This window comes from Dicentrarchus labrax, unplaced genomic scaffold, assembly GCF_905237075.1.
Source record: "Dicentrarchus labrax unplaced genomic scaffold, dlabrax2021, whole genome shotgun sequence".
Classification (NCBI taxonomy): domain Eukaryota; kingdom Metazoa; phylum Chordata; class Actinopteri; family Moronidae; genus Dicentrarchus; species Dicentrarchus labrax.
The window spans coordinates 54,281-75,717 of record NW_026136722.1 but is presented as its reverse complement, the minus strand read 5'-3'; the positions used below and the strand labels follow the sequence as shown (position 1 = coordinate 75,717).

The following is a 21,437-nucleotide window of genomic DNA, read 5'->3' as shown; positions in this document are numbered from 1 at the left end:
GTCATAATGAAGCATATGTGCACTTCAGTTACCAAGGTTATGCTTCATCCTCATCGACAGCATCACTGTCAGTGTTACCTGTAGCTACCTTCTCCAAGATGGACAGCAAAAAAGACACAAGATGATTGTGATAATTCTGTTAATTTATCACCAGCAACACCTTTCACATTTGATCCATTGTTTATATGACAAAATTGATTAATCCAGCTTTATTAATATAGATGGGGGCACAATCATGTGGAGTGGATGTTGATATCCTGAGGGTATATGGCAAATGGCAAGCTCAGAAGCTTTGAAGATTAAAAATAATAAAAAAGACTTTATCCACAATATCATTTGTTTGTATTTGTAACACAGCTGCCCCATACTGAGGCTCATTTACTTTGACAATACTTGTTAACAGCACATCTACCATTCTTTTTCATGAACAAATTATAAATTAAAGTTGAGTAATATTTACACGTTCAATAGTGATTTTCAGATTTTCAGTGATCAAGTTGTACGGCAACACAGACATTTCCCATGACTGAAAACACCAGCTGTCTGAACTAAAATAAAAGGATACTCAGGTTTTTCGTTTCCGCTCCAACTTTCATTACATCATTGTGTCACTGCTGCTACGTTCTTATCAACATCCACTCAATGATGAAAGATTTGTTGGGGTTTCCTCCACTGTATAATTCAAATGTGTAGAACTGTTGCTAAAGATGGTGAGAGTGGTGCATTTATACTCATCTTTCCTCCATTCATTCATTCACATACAGGGCAGGGTAGAAAGAGTCCATTCTTCATTTAGTCACTCATATTCTTCCCTTTCCAGACCCCTTCATGCATCCACCCAGATGAGTGTTAATCACAGCCTGCTGTCACACTATATCTTATCCGACATTTGACTGACAATTCATGGGGAAAAATATATATATATATATATTCCACTTCAGAAACAGTATGTCCACAGTATTTGTTCCTCTATGTGTCCGTCCATCCATTCATCCATCCATCCGTCAGGGGCTTGGGGGTTGCACACTGTGTGGTATGGTGCTGTTTGCTCCACAGTCGATGTACTCGTATGTCTCCACAGAGAGCTGCTCATAGTGGGCCAGGTAGTACACTGTCATAGACATCCTGCAGTACAAGAAACACAAACACAGCAGAATTATACTAATGAGCATTACAGCAGGCTACAACGTTTGGATTTAAAAGGAACTAAGGCTGCCCCAGACTTAAGATTTTCCAAGTCAATTAGTTGAGGCATGTTTATGATAATAATAATAATTAATAATATTTTATTTTATTTAACAGCCACCTGTTGCTAACAGAAAAAACGTGGTAATGATTCTGAATGTGTCAGAACAACCAGCAAGAAGACTAAACATTTTAGTCATTTTAGTGTTGTTCAAAACACGGAATAAATCAGTTCCAACTTCACAAAAACAAATACTCGCAGACTTATCGATATGATGATGTATAACATTAACAGTTGCTGACAAATTACATCACAACAAATCCACTCTGCCCCAAATACTCACTAGAGCACTGAACACCAACAAATGCACCATTACCTCCTGTTTGAATAGTGCTTGACCAGGGGGCAGATGCATAAAACTCTGCAAATCTTTGTGGTATAATAATGAAATTTCCCCCCCAAGAGGGATTAATAAAGTAATTCATTCCTTCCATTCCTTCTTCTTCTTCTTCTAATCAAATTGAGGCAAACACTGATGTTTTTCTTCCTCATGCAGTCTGAAGTATGTGACTGAAGCATGGCAGAGGATTGTTTAATCCGTTCACCAAGAGTCATGTGAGTGTTGGCTTCAGCACAAACTGGGGCAGAAGTCAACAGATATTGTAGATGGTTATTCCTATGTTCTCTGGCACCAAAGATAATAAAACCATCCCTAGAATAATACTAAGTAACTTCTGTTTAAAGATTCAAGCAGAGAAATAAAGATAAGTGGAAATGTCGGGAATATTCGAGTTTTGATTGCACAAAATAGCTATTTTGTATATTTATCAGAGATCCAGAAAGTGACCAGAATACGGGAATACACTAACACTACCTGGTCCCATGTTTTTTGTATATTATTTTGAGAATATTCCATCAAATATAACTTTATTTAGAAAAATGCATCATGAGCACAATTTAAAACAAAATCTGGGACCCTTCGCAAAGCAGGGCCACAAGATTTTGTAGTAATGGAGAATTAGTCAATTTTGCATTTAAGTGGTGCAAGTTACTAAAACAATGTAATTTAACAAACAGAAAATGTAAAAAACAAAACAAAAAAAAGATCAGCTGAGCACTTTACCCAGTTATTAATCTAGCCTTGACACTGACAAGGCCATAAATGTTGAAAAGATTCTCCAGACCTATGGAAAAAGATACTTACTGTAGGTGCAGATACAGAATGTGGACGGGCAGGGAAGCTTTCTTACAGTAATTACTGCAGAAAAAAAAGAGGGGTAGTCTTTAAGAAGTGCTGGTATCTATACAATAATAACGACAATATTACAATACAATGGCAATACATGTTTTAGACTGATTGAGAGACTTTAAAAACACAAGCAGAAACACATCATATCCCTGTATCACCCTACTATCTAGAATAACAGGTTCTACCAGTGTGCAGCATACATAGATAGTAATTCGACTCTCTCTGATCGCTCTCTTAAAGTTGATCAAGGACGTGCACTTTGGCTGCATTGCCTCTTTTGAGGAGAAACCACATTTTACCTTCGTCAAAAAACTGCAGCTTCTTCCAACTTAGATATCTGACTTGGCCATAGTGCGATCTCAATAATATTTTGATTAATTGTGCCGCCCTGATGCAAATTATCTTCATATAAATGACATGCCAACCTTCAATCACTGACCAATTAATGACCTTCGAGGGAATCTTGTGAAGGCACAAAATACTTTATTTGGTCCCCTGGTGCATGCCAGCAAAGTTTGTGTGTGTGTGTGAGAGAGAGATGTCCCCTTCTGCACCAGCTGAGCTCATTCAACTTGAAACTGGTTCTTTGTTTCAGGTTAGAGCCCCTCAAAATGTCTGTACAACTCCGGGGCTTGGATGTCCAAATGTAAACCATGTTTCACAACTTTCTGTATTCCTTTTAGAACAATAAAAGTAATAATTTTATTTTATTAGCAACCAGTCATAATTAGTTTGTACTGACAAGGTACTAGGAGAACAAAAAGACTGTGCAGTTGGTAAAAAGTAAGAAGAAGCAGTGAGCTCTTGACATTCTCCATCTTGATACACACTGTGACTGAACCAGTTTTCCAATCATTCCTTAGTCTCCATAGTTAAAGAGGTTTTGAGTGAAACCATTAGCATCTGAAACAGTTCAGTAACACTGGAAGCTCACCTCGTGCCAGGGTCTGTCAGCTTGACGGGGATCACAAAGGAGAACTGGAAGGAAGGAAAGAGGCAGAAGCATTTCATAACCACTCGCCACTCCAGAGGTATATTAGGAAAAGTATTTCTCTGATGTCAAGCAAAACAGTATACCATACTATCTGTGAGGTTGTGATGTCTCACCATTTTGATAGATAGAGGTTTAATAGAGCTGACGTTCTTAATGGAAACTGTTCCCACCACCGTTTCGAAGTTCAGGGCCTGCACGGTCAGATTGTACGCCTGCACAGCCACAAAGTTGTGGTTGGTGATGTTCAGGACATTCTACAAGGAAACACAGTTAGGATTTTATAACACATTATAGGTCAAACAACAATCAGAAGAATCAGGACAGGATATCTTATCAGTCCTTCCACCCATACCTTTCACTCTCTACCTACTGTAATATTAATCTCGACATCGTTTTCATTGAAGTAAACAAAGGATGACTGGACAGCTACTGGAGAAAGAAGGACCGAGCGAGGAAACAGGAAGAACAACACCAGGGAGCTGGCCAGGAGGCACACACCAACAGACACAGCAACGTACAGCTTCCTGAGAAAGGAGGAGACACATCAGTGGACTACATCAAATCATCATCACTCCATATCAGTCCAATAAAACAACCTCAGGCCAGCCTGTTCACGTCACAGCTTAGAACCCATTCAAACCTGCATCGAGGGAAAACGCGCATCAGCCAACAATCCTCTCAACCAGGTCTCGACTTGGGTCCCATGCGAAGGAATCAGATTGGTTGTACTGTGAAGCACCCAAGTGTTACGTAACACTTACTCCAAACTTACTTAGTCCCTCACCTGGTTCAGTCTTTATTTGATTTCTCACAGGCAGAGTGAAGGCAACATAAGAAGACTGCGAACACCTTACACACCTACATTAGGTGGGTTTCCGTCCACCTGTTTTTATGCACTTTTTTGCTGTGTGCATTTTAGCCCCCTCATCTCTCCACAGATGTTGTAAGTGTTGAGTATTTGTTTTCTTACGTGTGTCTGGGTCTCAGCCTCTGGTCATTACACGGGATGACAGCCACCAGCTTGCTCTCCTGACCTGTAACACACATGGAACATGGTTTCAAATCAAAGATGGCAAAGTGGGAGCAGAGTTGATATTGTGAGAAGTTGGGTCCTCTCATGTTTGTGTTCAATTGCCATAGATAGATAGATAGATAGATAGATAGATAGATAGATAGATAGATAGATAGATAGATAGATAGATTATACTTTATTCATCCCACAACAGGGAAATTCACTCGCAGCAAGTAAGTAATTGGAGTGAAAAAAATAAATACAGATAAAAGACAGATATAAAAGCTATGGTGAGTAGTGGTGGTAATTTGAAACAGAAACTATGACATGATCAGGTGGTGCAGGTGTTGTAGAGTCTGACAGCGGCAGGGATGAAAGACCTTCGGAACCTCTCCTTCTTACACCGTTGGTGTATCAGTCTGCTGTTGAAGGAGCTACTCAGGGACCCCACAGTGTCAGGTAGGGGGTGAGAGGTGTTGTCCATGATGGATTTCAGCTTAACTAACATTCTCCTCTCACCCACTTCCTCTATGGAGTCCAGAGGACAGTCCAGGACAGAGCTCGCTCTCCTGATCAGTTTATTGAGTCTCTTCCTGTCCCTGTCCGTACTGCCCCTCTCCAGCAGACCACAGCATAGAAGATGGCTGAAGCAACCACAGAGTCATAAAAAGTCCTGAGCAGAGCCCTGCTTACTCCGAAGGACCTCAGTCTCCTCAGCAGGTGGAGGCGAATCTTGCCCTTCTTGTAGAGAGCATGGGTGTCAGTCCAGTCCAGTTTGTTAATGAGGTGAACACCCAGGAATTTGTAATTTTCTACTACCTCAATGTCCAATCCCTGGATGTACACCGGGGTGAAGTGGGATGTTTTCCTCCTGAAGTTAACAATCATCTCCTTCGTCTTGCTAGTGTTTAGCTGAAGCTGGTTGAGCTCACACCAGCTGACAAAGTCCCTGATGACAGTCCTATATTCCAGTTTATTCCCCTCAGAAACGCATCCAACAATGGCTGTGTCATCTGAGAACTTCTGGATGTGGCAGTTTGGGTATTGTGGGTGAAGTCCGAGGTGTAAAGGGTGAAGAGGAAGGGAGAGAGCACCGTACCCTGAGGAGCACCTGTGCTGCAGAGCACAACGTCAGACACACAGTGATGGAGCCTCACATACTGTGGTCTGTTGGTGAGATAGTCTGTTGTCCATGCAGCCAGGTGTTGGTCCACTCCCACACTTTCCATCTTCACTCTGAGCAGTGACGGCTGGACAGTGTTGAAAGCACTGAAGAAGTCAAAAAAACATGACCCTCACCGTGCTCCCACTGTCCTCCAGGTGTAGCAGGGATCTGTGCAGCAGGTAGATTACTGCGTCGTCCACCCCAATACCAGGCCGGTAAGCAAAGAAAGACTCCTCACGACACCCCAAAACCTTCAGCTTGTGTCTCTTGAGGTAGTCCATGGTGGATTTCAAGGTATGTTTAAGATCATTATCCTGTTGTAGAGGCTGCCTTCTTTACAGCTTTAGCTATTTTACAGAAGGTGTGATGTTTGCTTGTGGAATCCATTCTTCCCCCTCCCTTTGCAATATTCCCTGTGCCACTGGCACTATATTAACATTTAAAATGCGTGCTGCATAACAAATCAGTCTTTTTCTAACTAAAAGCCAGCAATCCGGTTGTGCTCGAGGAGCCTGGATACTTTTATTCCCGAAAAAAAAAAAAACCTGTATTAAGTCACTGCTAAGTGTTTGTCAGTTAGCTTGACACTAGCCGTTAAACGTGTCTACAAAACAGGACAGGGTCAGTGTCAGTGTCTGTGTCTGTGTGTGTGTGTGTGTGTGTGTGTGTGTGTGTGTGTGTGTGTGTGTGGACAGCTGCACAGTAGTCAAGTTTGGACATGATTCAATGGACAATTAAATATCAACAGCTGTTTCTCAGGCAGAAAATTACTACCTCTGGGTATACGTCCAGTACCCTGGCAGGTGGGACAGTGCACTGTCTCTCCTGAGCTGTGTCTCCTGCTGTAGCCCCCCTTCTTGAGGTCATCATTCTCAACTATAGGCTGGTTGTCATTGTCTTCACCTCCACCGTCACATCTGCTGGGAAGAGCCCCCATAGCTGAAGAAACACACAGAACATCTAAGTTACTGGACAACTACAGAACTTAGATGGAGTGTTGGGGAGAAAAAATCTAATGATAAATTCTGATGAATATTATTCTTCTAATACAATGTACTTATATTTGAAACCTAACTTTACTACTGATATTACATTCTCATAAAATGATATCTTGAAATATTACATCTTTATGCAAAGTTTATTGTAAAAATATTAAAAAATATTGAAACCTTTTCTTGTAAAACTAGTTTTTAATACCTAAAACTATTTAACTTAGATACATAGATTTATGGTTCAGGACCTGAAACTGGAATCTGATATGGTATCTAATGTCATATGGGTGGAATATCCCAGCAACCACAAACTTTCGGCGATGCAGACGTTCAGTGAAACCAGAACATCTGAATGTAGGGAAGGTGTGGTGAGAAAATAGTTGAGTGTGCTGAAGGAAAGAGGAAGGAGGACATTAAAAGCTATCCCATTACAGCTGTGTTTCATATAAACAGAACAGTGTAGAAGAGAACCACAGTGTGTGAGTGTGCTGATGTTTCCTGCTGTGGAAGTGCAGGTGCACACAGACCTACCAAACCTGCAAACCAAACATAAAGATAGCTTCAGATGCGGGAAGAGCAAATACACATCAGCATGGATAACAACCCCACTGCATGATAATAAAGAGAAACCTTTATAGTTTCTTTTAACGCTGCAGCAATCAACCTGATCGTGTTTGACCCGTGGCGTCCAGCTCCAGCGCATTTGGGAGACCTCCGTTTCTCTTTTGTCTTTAGCATGAGCCATAGGTGCTAACTACTTAGCGTTAGCATTTCACAATCTGCTGTGAAGAGTACAGAAGATGCCAAAGTGACATCACACAAACAACACAGACACTTTATTTATTTTCTGTGGCAGCAAACACAAAACACATTAACTATAATACTGCAACCTGAGCTTATCTTTTCTTTATGGCTGACTCAAGTAATAAAACTACCCCTCTGTTAACGTTACACCAAAGAGGAGTCCAAACAGGGCAATGCCAAACTGTCTGTGTGGTTAGTTCAATTTAGAAGGGCATTAAGTCACTTGCCGATTGGCTGTGGTATCCTTCCTGCCCTGTCAGCTGATTTATTAACTAGGGTTGTGATTCCAGCTTGTGAAAGCTCTATGAATGCTGCTTTACATTAGTATGTAAAGAAATAATAATATTAATAAGAAAATTGTATATTGAAGCAGGAAGTAAATTAAAAGTGAAATATGAAAGCTGGAAACATAAACAATAAAATCCTTTTTTCAATACTGTGTTAGATTTTGACTTGAGGACAAATGCCTCATTTTTTAGATACACAATGAAATAATTACAGCAATGGCGTCCGTCACGTGATACACACTGGCTCAAAAATACTTTTTCCCATAAAGGTGACATTGTGAAAGATGCAGCTGTAAAATGGTGACTGCATTATTTTTAGCATCCCAACCCCCGCAAAATGACTTTCACTATCCGAAATTGATCCATTTGGTCAAATAACTCTTGGAACTCTAGAAGAGCTGCATGATTAAATCACCACATACAAGTTAGCAGCTCGGACGGAATATTCGGAAAACTTTACACTGGGAAATCTAAATTTCTGACATTCACCACTGAACAGCTTCCATAGGAACGAACGGGGCCGCCTCCAACGCTGTATCCAGTTCTCTCTTATTACATTAATGACTCCCTTTGTAGACATACACAGCGAACAGCTCATTCTAAGGTAACAAACACACAACCAGTCTTATTTTCACTTGATTATACACCAATGAAAATATACCTCTGAATATTATATTCCATTTCTGTAAATACATCCTATTAAATGTTACACACGGGACCTTTAACAAAAATTATACTTGGTTTCTTAAATACCGTTTTTAACTGTTGGCTGCATCCTAATTTGTAAGTGCACTGTATATTTCCTGTTTGTGTCTGTGGAGCACTTTGTTGATTTTGAGAAGTGCTACATAAATAAAAGTTATTATTAGTATTATTAATCTGTGACAGTGAGGCAGGCCTTTACTAGATTAGCAACATGACTTGACTTAATTCATGACCGTCCTCCTCACAGCTTTAGTCAGTAGTACTATCTATTGTTGAACTCATGTTTGATAGATTAGGCTGCTTTCAGTTTCTGAATACATCCTTTAAACTTAATTATTATATAATACCCTTTTATATAATGTATACAAACATACACGTATCCTTCTTTAGATTTATTTCTTCAACAATGTAACGTTAGAATTACTAAGGTGGTCACACCTAATGTCATAAAATGTAATATCTAACCTGACAACAGACTGAAACCTGAGCTACGCACTTTTAGTTCATCAAGCGCATTTTGTCTGAACCATTCTTCACGCCTGTTTAAAGAAGACAGAAAGACAAAATGTCAGGTTTTCTACCTGCAGGACAGGTGTAGCGTTGTCAGCAGCGCCCTGGAGAATAATGTTCCCTTCAGACTATCGTGTAACCGTCACCGTACAAGCATTTGTATCACTTGTTGTTTTGTTTCCGCCGTGTGGAAAACATATCGCAACAACCATGGCTCATTTCCCCTCCATCCCCGACTCCTCCTCCCCGGGTGTTTCTCCGCTGTTACCCCGCGGTGCTGACAGCTTACCTGGCCGCTCAGCTGCTGCTATAAGGTGCTGACAGCGTGTTCATCTCCCGTGCGGCCCGAAATCAACAAGGTCTCCTCGCACTTGCTGCTGTTCGGTGTCGCGGGCAGCAAACGCTTCCGACACAGTCACACCGCACGAGACACACAGCGAACAGACACTTCCTGTCAAGACTTTTCAAAGTAAAACTCTCATTGATATCACTTCAGCAAGCTATTTCAATTACTCAACGTTGAGTGATACAGCGAGTAGAAGTTGTTTACTTGTTATTTATAGTTCTGTACACAAAAACGAGAAACAAGAAATGCCCATTTTAGCAACTATTTTTTTATTGATTTCTCCTTTTTCCATTAAATGAACTTAAATAAAATTCTTTGAGCTCATGTCTAAGTTATGAAACTTCAATGCACTTTTATTTTGAATTTTAGAAAAAGCCTTACTTGTGGCACCATCCTGGCTGTTGTTGACAGTTGAGTTCAGCTGTTATTCAGCATTTTCTTCTGTCTTAACTGACCTTTAACCCATACAAGTCGCAAGAGGACAGAAGTGTTTGCAGAGGCGTAGCACAAATATCTGCTGCATACGAATCTCACTGGGCCGCTTTCCTCTTTTCATACAGTCAGTAAAGAACTGTGGAGGACTAAATGTGCCAAAATTAAATAATTAAATACGTCATTAAATAATTACTTAAATGTGTCATTAATTAATTAAAAATTGAATTAAATACATACATGTGTTCATACCAATTAATTTTATGTAAAAAACATATATAATTATTTCATTATTTAATTAATTATTTCATGGTCCTGCGTTGCAGTGCTTCATGAATATATTTTATCTGTCAAACTCGCCCATCAAAGTCAGTGGGTGGGGCTAACGCTAATCTAGTTTGATCCATTGCTGTGGTCTGAAGTTGAGTGCCTGAACAGAGACGATGGAGGATCTTCATGAACTTTCTAGGGAGCCGGTGAGAGACACTTTAGACTTAGCAGAGGATGCAGAAGGAGGACCTGCTGACCCAGAGCATGTAGCGAGTAAAGCAGAGGCACTTATTGACGTTCTTGGAGTTATTTCCGCACTTTCCGACCAAGATATTGACCACAGAGTGACTGCAGATTTAGAAGAAGTAGTTCACCGCTTCTCTGGTACCAGGGCGCATCAGGCCCAACACACACAGGGAGTGTTTGACATACCGAGTGCAGTGGAGCATCAAGTTCTTTGTGGATTACCCACTGGTCAAATTGCAGTGACGTTCGGAGTGTCAAAGAGGACCACCAGGAGGCCCATGAAACAAAATGGTTTAAGGTATTTACACTAAATTCATGAGTTTTCAGTTTATGAATTGCCGCTCTCACCCACTCAGAAAGGATATTACGTTTAAGGTAACATTACTTGATGTTAATGTTTTTGTTTGTGCAAAAAGACCTCTATTCAGCTGAGGAGTAAGACCATATTAAATAAGTGAAATTCACAGAAGACATCCAAACACCAGCTACAAGCTAATGCGTGGTCATCTGAATGCAAGAGATGTGCGTGTTCCAAGTGAGTATAATAATATGGGCATTATTTAAATGTATTTTAAAGGGGACATATTATGCAAAACCAACTTTTTAATCATTTGATTATGTACATTTGGGACTCTGGAGGGCCTATCAGCAGGCAAAGTGTGAAAAAAAATGACTCAGTCATGTTTTTGTGGGCTGCCTCAGTCAGAATATAGGAGATAAATCACTCAATTTCAGATTTTCATAGTTTTTGATGTCATTTCGGGCACATTCCAACCTTTGACCTGCATGTTGCCACACACCGCAGTTTACTTCCTTGTTGACTAGCGGAGCTCCGCCATTGTTACTTTAAAAGAGCAAGCTAACAGAAAACCAGCAAGCGAGCCCAGCCTGCAGCCTGCAGCCTGCAGCCTGATGTCTGGGCAAAGGCTTCAGCAGACAAACTGTTCAGTCATTGGCTGCACAGCCCAACACTAATCTCTACATATGTATGAGCACAGTGCATTTATGTTTATTTTTGACGGCAATGTCCGGCTAGAGTCAGCTGAAAGACTGTTCCTGAAAGAGGGATTGTACCAACTGTCTGTGGAGAGACGGCAGAGGAAGTAACTGGAAGTATTTTTAAGAATTGATGCTGTTTTTCATTGTTCGTGTAATGCTAGCCCATGCTAACAGTTGTTGGCTACAGGAGCCTCAGTGAAGCTAACGTAGTTATTGTTTGTTAAATGTTTGTTAAATGTTTGTTAAATGTTAAAAGATGAACATGAAACTTATAAAGTGAGGTTAATTAATTAAGCCAGCTGGTGCAGATGTCTCCATATTCTCCCCTGCTGATATTTTTTTTATAGAGATTCACACAACGTTTATGCTGTGAATCATCAAGCTTCGTGCGGGGGGGGACTCCGTGACTATTGTGGGTTTTGTGTCCGGGGGTTATTGGCTTTATGTTCGTCTGTATTTTGTTAAACATGCTCAGTAAGTAATATGTTTGTGTTGCTGTTAGAAAGAGCAGAAAACATCAGCTGTTAGCTCGTTGAGCTGCACTAGAACAGGGAAGATAACGTTAGTTAGGTTGAATTGTCTTTAACCTGGTACACATCTGCTGGGTAGCTAAGTATCTGTTGTTCAGTGTGGATCAATACAGCTGTGAACAGAAGAAGACACTGTACTACTGTGTGTGTGAATTCAGCAGCACAGGTAATTTGTTTGGTAAGATTGTAGCTTTGATTAGCACAGTGTGTGTGTGTGTGTGTGTGTGTGTGTGTGTGTGTGTGTGTGTGTTACGGTGTGTAAATTAACTTGATCAACGTGCACCAGAGTTAACAATAGAGCTACAGTGAGAGAGAAATAGTCAAACTGCAGGGATTCATTAGTTTAGTATTACTGTGTAACTTTGATTAGCACCCAGCAGCTGGGGTTGCTCTCTAGGTTGTTTAGTGGAGTCAAACCGCGATGAATAAAAGTTTTCTGATCCATTTATTTAGCATTACTGAAGTACTGCTATTACTGACGATATAAGTGTAGGTCCAGTGTAACATCCTATACTCATATCATCTCCTATTGTATTATAAACACTGAGGCTCACTGCTAAATGTCTGTTATTGCACCGGGAACTTGTTCCAACATCAGTTACAGTCAGTAAATGTCCTGTGTGTGTATCTGCTGCCATTAGATAGACATTGTGTTGGTAACCTCAGACTGTTTCAACAACACATCACTACAGTTAGCTGCAACAAGGAACCCACCAGAGACACTGCTTTATTATTTTATTTTATAACTTAGGACTACTTTGAGCCACAATGAGCTGTTATACGTGTATTATATTATACTGTATTATATTATACTGTATTATATTACACTGTATATTATATTACACTGTATATTATGTGCTGCCTTACAAGTAACACTGAATCTGCCTTGTTTTACAGGTGACCTGATGAAGCTCAGGTGTTCCTGGACCGATCAGAGGACAGAGACAGCTGCAGCATCAGGACAGTCTGGGTATCCAAAGGAAGACTCAACAAGATGAACACTGACTGCAGAGCTCCATTACCAGCTCACACTTCAATATACTAGAAACCATAAACCTTGATGTAGGACATAGTCTGCACAGTTTACATAAAAGTTCTAGCTTTACTTGCAACATGTGTAACCGGAATATGAATGAAACATAAATAAAGTGTTTTATTTTTAAGAAGAATTTTGGTCATTTTTAAATTCAGTAATAAGTGTGGTTTTATATAAATAACAGGTTATTTCACAAAGGTTTTATGAAGATTTTGAAAGAGTTGAAAATCTGGTCATCTATCAATATGAAAATGTGAAATTTAAACCTGTATTAATGAATGTAAGCAACACAATACATTACTGTCTCACATTCAAACTTTATTACATTGGAAGATAAATGACATCATAATACAGTATATAATATAAATGATAGAATATTCAGTATACAGTATTTTTAATGGGGTTCAAACATAATTGCAGCTTTTACACATATCTGAAGGTTAACTTTGGTAATAATACTTTTAAGTTAAAATATCAGACTATGAAATATGGATACAGTACTGTCCACAGTTGGTTACTTAGCAGTTTTTAAACCACATAAACAAGTTACTTTATAAGATGAGTAATTCCTTCAGTTATGTTGACATGTTGTAAATGATACAGTATTCAAGGCAGGTTTCTGCCTCATTATGGTAAGTTTCCATGGTCTCAGTAAAGAAATGTGTATAAAGAATATAACAGATGGGAGGTTACAGTAATCATCATACTATTACTCGACGATTACTTTGGTACATTTACTGGGTGTTTCTTCACTAGAAACAACTACTTGACTAATGTTGTTAATATTATGTAATATATAATATGTTTAACTTCACTGGGCTGTGTAGACTGTAGGTCACTGCTCACTGCTGTACCTGGAAAGACAAGCATAAAACACAGTGTTTGTTCTCATAGTTAAGGTATAAACACTAACATTATGTGATAGACAGAGATTAATATATATATATATAATTAATATAGCAGTATTTACCTGAGGAAAACGTCACAGATAGCTGTAATCGGGATATTTGATGTTCATTTCTCTGTGATTTCAAGTTCAGGACTCCCGCTCTTACATGTCCGGTGGAGAAGTTTTGGTTTAGAAGCAGCTATTGAATTAATATTGACGGTAGAAATGCAGCTAAACTCAGTAGCAGTGAAGAGCTACCTGCCAAAACACCGGCAACGCTGAGGCGGAAGTGGGAGGGGCCGGAGCGTCATCCGCGTCATAATGCCGACCAATCAAAGCAGACTGGGCTTTTTGGGACGGGGGCCTTAAAGAGACAGGAGCTAAAACCGATCGATTCAGACAGAGGCTGAAAAGAGGTGCTCAGCTGTAGGCAGTATGAGAAAAATAACATTAAAACATCTAAACCCATTGTAGTAGAGCCACAAAATACAATTATGAATCTGAAAAGGGCCATAATATGTCTCCTTTATTGCGGAGCTCTGCCCCTTTGAAAGGTCAAGGAAGCCCGCTTGTGGAAAGACGTCACCTCTGAGAACATGTCCTGTGATTTTTAGCCTCCTATTTAATAGAGGTGGAACAATATCTGACAGTAATATTATCAGCTGTCCGGATGTGCCCCCACCCCAGCCCCTGCTGCAAAGGGTATAATGTAATCATAGAAATGGATATAATCATAGGAGGCTGAAAATCTCAGGTCATGTCTGTTCTGACGATACAAGTCAGCAGTGTAAAGCTCGAGCATGTGGGATCTTTTATATATGAATAGAGGGACAATATCTGACAGTACAGTACATTTTTGAGGCTGTGGTGGTTCTGTAATAGTTAACTGTTTTACACACATCATGTCTTTTATTATGACACCACTATTTCCTCAAAATAAGTAGCCAGTGAGTGTGTGGTCATTCATTTTATTTTCCTCCTCTCAGTCTCAAGACTGCAAGAGTCTTTACGCAGAGTCGATGCAGAGGGAGTCTACATGAGACGTCTGAGGCTGCGTGTATTAAGACGACGGTAGTATTCTGTTCCTGGCCCAAACTCTTTGTGGCATATAGATGGCAACCATAAGCTCATCAGGTCAGTGATATTAGCAGATATACAATGCATCTTTCTAGATGTTTCATTAGAATTGTTTTACAATAAAGTTGTTCTTTTTCATGTGTTCACAATTGGCTGACAGATGGAGATTTGTTGTCCATGGTGAGGTGGATGGATTCAGTCGTTTAGTGGTCTACCTGGTCTACATGACTGTTGGCAATAATAGAGCTCATACGGTCTTACAGAGCATTATCACTGCTGAGCAGTATGGGCTGCCATCAAGGGAACGGTCTGATAAAGGGGGGGAGAATGCAGATGTAGCAGAATTCATGATCAGAAGCAGAGATACCGACAGGAATTCACACATCACAGGCAGAAGTGTCCATAATCAGCGGTAAACAAACGTACCAGTTGAATGTACTTTAGCATATGTCATGTAAATTAACAATTTGTCAATTTTATCCTAAACACAGAATAAAGAGGATGTGGAAAGATGTTTATGAACATGCCCTGGACCTCTTCTATCAGATCTTCACTTCATTGGAAGATCAGGGAACACTGAATCCAGACAATGAAGTCCATCGTTTCGCACTGCACCGGATCTTCCTTCCACTAATTCAGCAAAGCTTTGACTCTTTCCGAGATGCTTGGGACTTTCATGGTCTTAGAACTGAAAGAAATCAGTCGCCACAGCAACTCTGGAGAAGATACAGAGAGCAAGGCCCTATGGAGGATCCTAGTGAGGTTAAAGAACGATCAACTTTAAACACTTTTTTAAACTGTCTGTTTCCCCAAAGGAATTATGGGAGAAAATACTTTAAATGAAACATAGGTTAGAGTCTCTTCAAAGTCTCAGATCAACCTCTCAGCTGTAGTTTCTACGGTGCATACTATGCACAACTGTATTATTTTACAAAACTGAATTGAATAGGTGACCAAAAATAACAATCTTGTGTAATGACATGTCAGACTAGTTTTAAGTACAAGATTGATCATGCTTGTCCTCCATTCAGGTTCCTGAAGAGTATGGGATCAACTGGAACGGACCTCACAGTCTTCATGGAGGCGCAGTGTCAGTCTCCAAGGTTCAGCTGGCCCGTGAACTCTCAGATGAAGAGGTTGCCATTTTGCCAGCTCCAGGAGTTTCTGTAACTGATGCACTTAGATTATATGGAGAGATTTTGCAAATTTGATCAAGAATCATAGGAGACTGTTGTCCAACCCTGGCTTTTATTTAGCGTGTTAGAACAAGCAAGGATAATCTGAAAAAGTTAGCTTTTTCCTTCAAAAAAAATAAAATTAAAAAAAGCTGTTTTATCCAAACTGGAGTTTGGATATCATTGTTGTCATAAAGGACCGCATCACTCCCTCTCCGACAGCAACATCACCTGAAATAAAATACTGATAATAACACAGTGGAAATACAATGGCTGACTAATACAGGTAACTGGATTATGTAACATTTAACAAGCAAGGGAAAAAATAGTCAATATTGGCTGTAATTCTAGAATAGCATCCTTAATATTGATTCTTCCAGATAACAGGGGAATATTGTGCACAGCATATTTCCATTAGTGGTCATCAATTATATAATTTTTTGGATTCCATTCTCCCATTTAACAATTCCATATAAGATACTTGAGTGGTATCAACTTTACTGATACATTTATATTACAAACTTTATATTACTTACCAACAAGAGTACAATGAAGTGGACATGCCCATTCTTGCTGCTGTTTATAGAATGAGATTTACTGACATGAAGTCTCCCAGAATCAGGTCCCACGAAAGCAATTCATCAACAGGGTGTGCAGGACAAAAATTCAAAATGTCCTCATACATGAAGATCAGATATTATCCTGCAGTGGACAAGTGATAACAACAACAACAACAACAATGATAATAACAATAGTAGAATCAAATGAATTCCATCTAGACGGAAAGCTTATGTATTATACAACAACACTGTCTTGAAAAGGAAAATATGTGAACAATGTTTTGTGTACACTGAAGAAGCAGAAACCTCTGCTGTTTGTTAAGAGAAATGAAAAAGCTTACAGCACCTGGTATTCCTAGGCAGTCTCCTATCCAAGTACCAGTGCTGGGGGTAACGCGTTACTAAAGTAACTAAAGTAACGCATAATATATTACGTTTAGGCAGTAACGGAGTAATATAACGCGTTACTAACTATATTTTGGTAATATTATTACAGTTACTGAGTCCGGTAACGCGTTACAATCCGAGCTGTCGCACAGGCGGAGGTTTCGAAAAAACAACCCAGGCGCAACAGCCATAAATAAAGAGGAGAAGAAGATGGTTTTAAATCAACAGAAGAAGAAGAAGAAGACGGTTTGTTTGGAGATGGCAAGATGGCAACAACAACAACTGATAATTCAACGTTTTTTAAGTGGTTATACTTGCACTATTTTGAATTTGTCACAGAAATGGATAAGAACCTCACAATAAGGTGCACTTTATGTGCTGGTGGGAGGCCGAGGGAACTGTCCACGGCTAAAAATAGTACAAGTAACCTCATGAAACACCTGGAGAGAGTGCACAGCAACCTTAAGCTAGCGGCTAAACGACCGAGCAAGTCTAAACAACGAAAGTTAGATTTCTCCAGACCAGAGGTGAAGATGCTTGACCCACGTGAAGTGAGAAGGCTGGTGGCTGAGTATGTCAGGGAGGATGCTTTGCCTCTTTCTACAGTCGAGTCGCCGGCGTTTCAAAAGCTTGTCAGCAAAATCCCTGTTCGATCAAGTGTCATCAATGATATAGTTCTATTGTTGAGGCATAAACACAGATAGTTCATTTAAGATGAGACACTATAGGTGGTGTGATAGGTGATTCAATGATTAAAAATTGTTTGTGTTTGCAGAGGGATTTTCATGGTTGTCATTGTCACATCATCTCTGAATACTTTAACAGTTAAGTAAAACAATAAATAATACATCTCCATGTTTTACAATACTCATAAATGAGAGTGTGGGTGGTAATGAATAAAATAATGAATAAATGAGGCATAGAAAAAGAGTTTGTGTCATGTCGTGTAAAAGTTTTGGTTGATTAATTATTCTATATCATTACTAGGGGTGAGTATTGGCAAGAACCTCACGATACGTATCACGATACTTTGGTCACGATACGTATCGCGATATAAATAGAGATGAAAACACAAGTACCTGTATATGCACATCAGATGATAGTGATCAGAGGACAAATTGAGTCAAAGTGATTTCATTCAAAACAGCCTCTCCATTTTATTAATTTATTAATTATTAATTTCCTTTTATTAATTTAACAGAACATGGACGCCACCAGTGCAGCAGTTGTGTTGTTATTGTTTGTGTTCATCTAAACAAGCTCAATGTGAAATAATAATGTTTTTCTACAGAAACACTAACATTTCAAGTAATTCCGTTATTGCAAGTCTTACATTTCAATATTTTTGTTGCCATTTTCGCCTATTTCAATTTCAACAATTGCTGTTGCTTTTTTCTCGAGCCTCCAAATACAAAGAAAATACATCTCAATATGGGCGCAGCCATCTTTGTTTTGCGAGTTGTACGTGCCCCTCCGTTTAGCTCGGTGTACTCTGAGGAGCCCCGAGTGGGACAGCTGAAATTAATATCTCAGTGTGGTGTCTTGCTAGGTGAACTCGCAAGTTCGTTGTGTTCCCACAATATCTCACGGCAGCGAGACAAGGCTTACAAACGGCATTATCTTTATCCAACTTGTTGTTTTTACTATCTTTTTTAACTTGCTTCCAAACGTCGGCTTTAAACTGCGGAGGGGTTGTTATTTTGATAGCCATTTTGGAAAGACCTCAGCCACTCTCTCTAATACAGAAATACATGCATAGACATTAGGGTCTATGTGTGTGAGAATGTGAGAATACATTCAAGACGTTTATTTATGTACGTACGATTTGACGACCAACTTTTATTGATTTGTTTAAAGCACTCAGTAGACGGATGAGCCAAGCCTGTCAGTCCTGACGAACAGGAGAAGGTAGGCGATCTCGACTAGCACCAATCCGGACCTGGGAGGCGGGGGACCCTCTGCTGTGTTGGAGGCAGAGCGTGGCTGGACCAAGGCTGGATCTGTGGTGGTAGGGGAGCCATCAGCCACCACGTCAGGAGCGGGGGTCTGGCCAGGAGATGGGCGCTCACTCAGCTTGCGCTTCCCTGGAAGCCGCAGTTGATCCCCACTGTCCAGAGTTTGGAATTTGTTGCTCAGCAAGAGAGTGTCAGCTGCGATTCGTCGGCTGGAACATTTAGCACGCCGCACACTTCTGACCCGGACCCATGACTCCGTGTTGCGGGGAGTGGAGCAGGCCTGGAACTCAGGTCCAGCCCCGAGGGTGGGCCACGAGTCGGTTCTAAGAGCTGGGATATTTGTTGAAAGGATCAGCTCACCAAACAATGAATCCAGAAACCAACAGGAGTAGCATGTGGAAACACATCATGGTAACTTTGTTCATGGATTCGAACCCACGCCTCCAGGGGAGACTGCGACCTGAACGCGAGCTGCCGTCGGATCATCCGGGGATATGTTGAACAATGGCACCAACCGCGTTTGGGAAGCGGCAACATTCTGTAACATTCTTGGCCAATCTCCGTGTTGCATTCTTCCCAGACTCTTAACATTTGACCAATCATGGGCGAGAATTATGAAGCACTTGCTGCGTTTACCTGAGGGAGGCGTTCACATTCGCGTTAGAGTGTGGAACAAGCTAAGTAAAGCATTCGTGGTTGAAGTTGTCATATGGTGAGTATGCATATATTTGCGACAGCGTTTGATGATATAACTTCATGTTAGAAAATAACTTCACTTGTCCTGTGGTGTTGTTATTATGTTTTCATAGGTAACGTTATAACTTAACGTTACCTTATCTGACTGCAGTCAGCTGATAGGCTTTGCTAGGCTAATGAGGCATTTGCACATACAATTTACAATAAACAAATAATTTTAGCTATTGTGTGATGTTGTCAAATCGATTTATTTAGCTCTAACGGCATACGTGGGGGGAAAAACTCTGACTAGAATATCTCTGTTCTTAGCAAACATTTGTCAACATCCAGTAGGCTATGAATAACGGTAACGTTGCTGTTGTTTTTGATAAACGATCATTGTCTCCTATTTTATCATAATTTGTAATTTTTTAAATTGGCTACTGTAATTTAAATGTATCCCTCTCTCAATCCCTTTGCACCAGTTCATGGAAAAGTATTGGCTGGAGTTACGTTGCAGCTTAACCCCTGATATATATATATATATATACTATATAATATAATTACTCCATGCTCAACTCAATGAAACGTACAACTGTTACTTGTAGATTGAAAAATGTCCAATGACGAGACCTGGACAGAAGTCCCTGTTCCCTGGCCAAGTCACATGTGTGTGGATTCCACACTCAGAAGGTAACACTGGTCAATTAAAAATGTGTGTGTGCATGTACGTGTGTGTGCTGCACTCAAATCAGTACACAAACTAAAACTAGTGGTGTATCAATTTTGTTAACAGCCAGCCAGAGCAAATGTTGGACAAGGGCCTGCAGGACAACAGGCTGCTGCTGCAGGGAGTCCGCAGGTTGCTGCTGCAGGGAGTCTGCAGGTTGCTGCTGCGGTTGGACCACAGGCTGCTGCTGCAGGGAGTCTGCAGGTTGCTGCTGCTGCAGGGAGTCTGCAGGTTGCTGCTGCTGCAGGGAGTCTGCAGGTTGCTGCTGCTGCAGGGAGTCTGCAGGTTGCTGCTGTGGTTGGACCACAGGCTGCTGCTGCAAGGAGTCCGCAGGTTACTGCTGCGGTTGGACCAGAGGCTGCTGCTGCAGGGAGTCATGCTCCAGTCCAAGGCCGCAGTGTTCAGACGCCATCATTGCATTTGTCAATGGTAATTATTCAAACTCATAATAGTTATTGACACTCATAAAAGACCATTAATATTTTACATTTCATTCATTGAATGATAGTTTGACAATATGTTTCTCTCATGATACGGCCTTTGTCTATATTATTTTTCAGTTTACCAAGTCAAAATTCGGTGGCACCCACGTCTCTGCAGCAAGACCGAATTTAAGTGTAGCCAGAAGGGTGACCCAGGTAAGAAGAGATCAAATTGAAACTGTTTAAAGGGGGGTTCTTAATACAAGTTACTCAGACAATACTTTACAGTTACCAGTCCCGGACACCCAGGAGAGTGCCAGTTCTCCAGCCAGCTCAGCCATCTCAGTGAGTTACCTTTTTAAATACAGCTCAAGCATTTTTAGTTCTACAAGCAGTTTCATAATATGTATAGCATCCATAGTGTTTTTTCCAACAAATGTGAGTATTCTTTGGCATACCTTTACAGACTCCAGACCCCCAGACAGAGGCTCAAGCTACAGTGCCTGATGTAGCAGTGTGTGTGTTGTCACGACCTGGCTCTGAAGCCGTGACAAAAACGAGGAGACGCAGTTGAAAGGACAAATTATAAGTAATTTATTTAAACATAACAACCTAAATGCAACCCGAAAAATAACTAAATAGAAGATGAGGTGTGTTTGTCAGTAATATCAGTAGTGAAAGTGTGTGTATGCATGAGTGTGATGTATAATGAAAAGTAAATGTTGGATGTTAAAACACAACTACTCGGAATACCAGCAATGATAATAAGATAGAAAGAGAGCCACCGTCAGCCAGAGAGGCGGG

At 40.4% G+C, this 21,437-nt stretch overlaps 1 protein-coding gene and 1 long non-coding RNA gene across 3 annotated transcripts; one reads left to right on the top strand and one right to left on the bottom strand.

The window, feature by feature from the left end:
- Window positions 1–125: 125 nt before the first annotated feature.
- Window positions 126–9,361, bottom strand: LOC127356250 (transmembrane protein 106B). Of its 2 annotated transcripts, none has more exons than XM_051387853.1 (8): window positions 9,194–9,361; window positions 6,381–6,545; window positions 4,400–4,463; window positions 3,800–3,953; window positions 3,543–3,683; window positions 3,370–3,413; window positions 2,391–2,444; window positions 126–1,125 (listed from the first exon to the last, which is right to left on the bottom strand). In XM_051387853.1, exons 2-8 carry the CDS (start codon window positions 6,541–6,543, stop codon window positions 1,005–1,007), a joined length of 741 nt encoding a protein of 246 aa, XP_051243813.1. In that variant the 5' UTR covers window positions 6,544–6,545; window positions 9,194–9,361; the 3' UTR covers window positions 126–1,004. The 2 variants fall into 2 exon arrangements, with proteins under 2 accessions (XP_051243813.1, XP_051243814.1); XM_051387854.1 differs by lacking the exon at window positions 9,194–9,361 and adding an exon at window positions 8,976–9,163.
- On the top strand, window positions 8,217–16,212 carry LOC127356253 (uncharacterized). Its single transcript, XR_007881956.1, has 4 exons — window positions 8,217–8,293; window positions 14,639–14,786; window positions 15,221–15,491; window positions 15,761–16,212. It is a non-coding gene; the product is annotated as an uncharacterized LOC127356253 (long non-coding RNA).
- The last annotated feature ends 5,225 nt before the right edge of the window (window positions 16,213–21,437 follow it).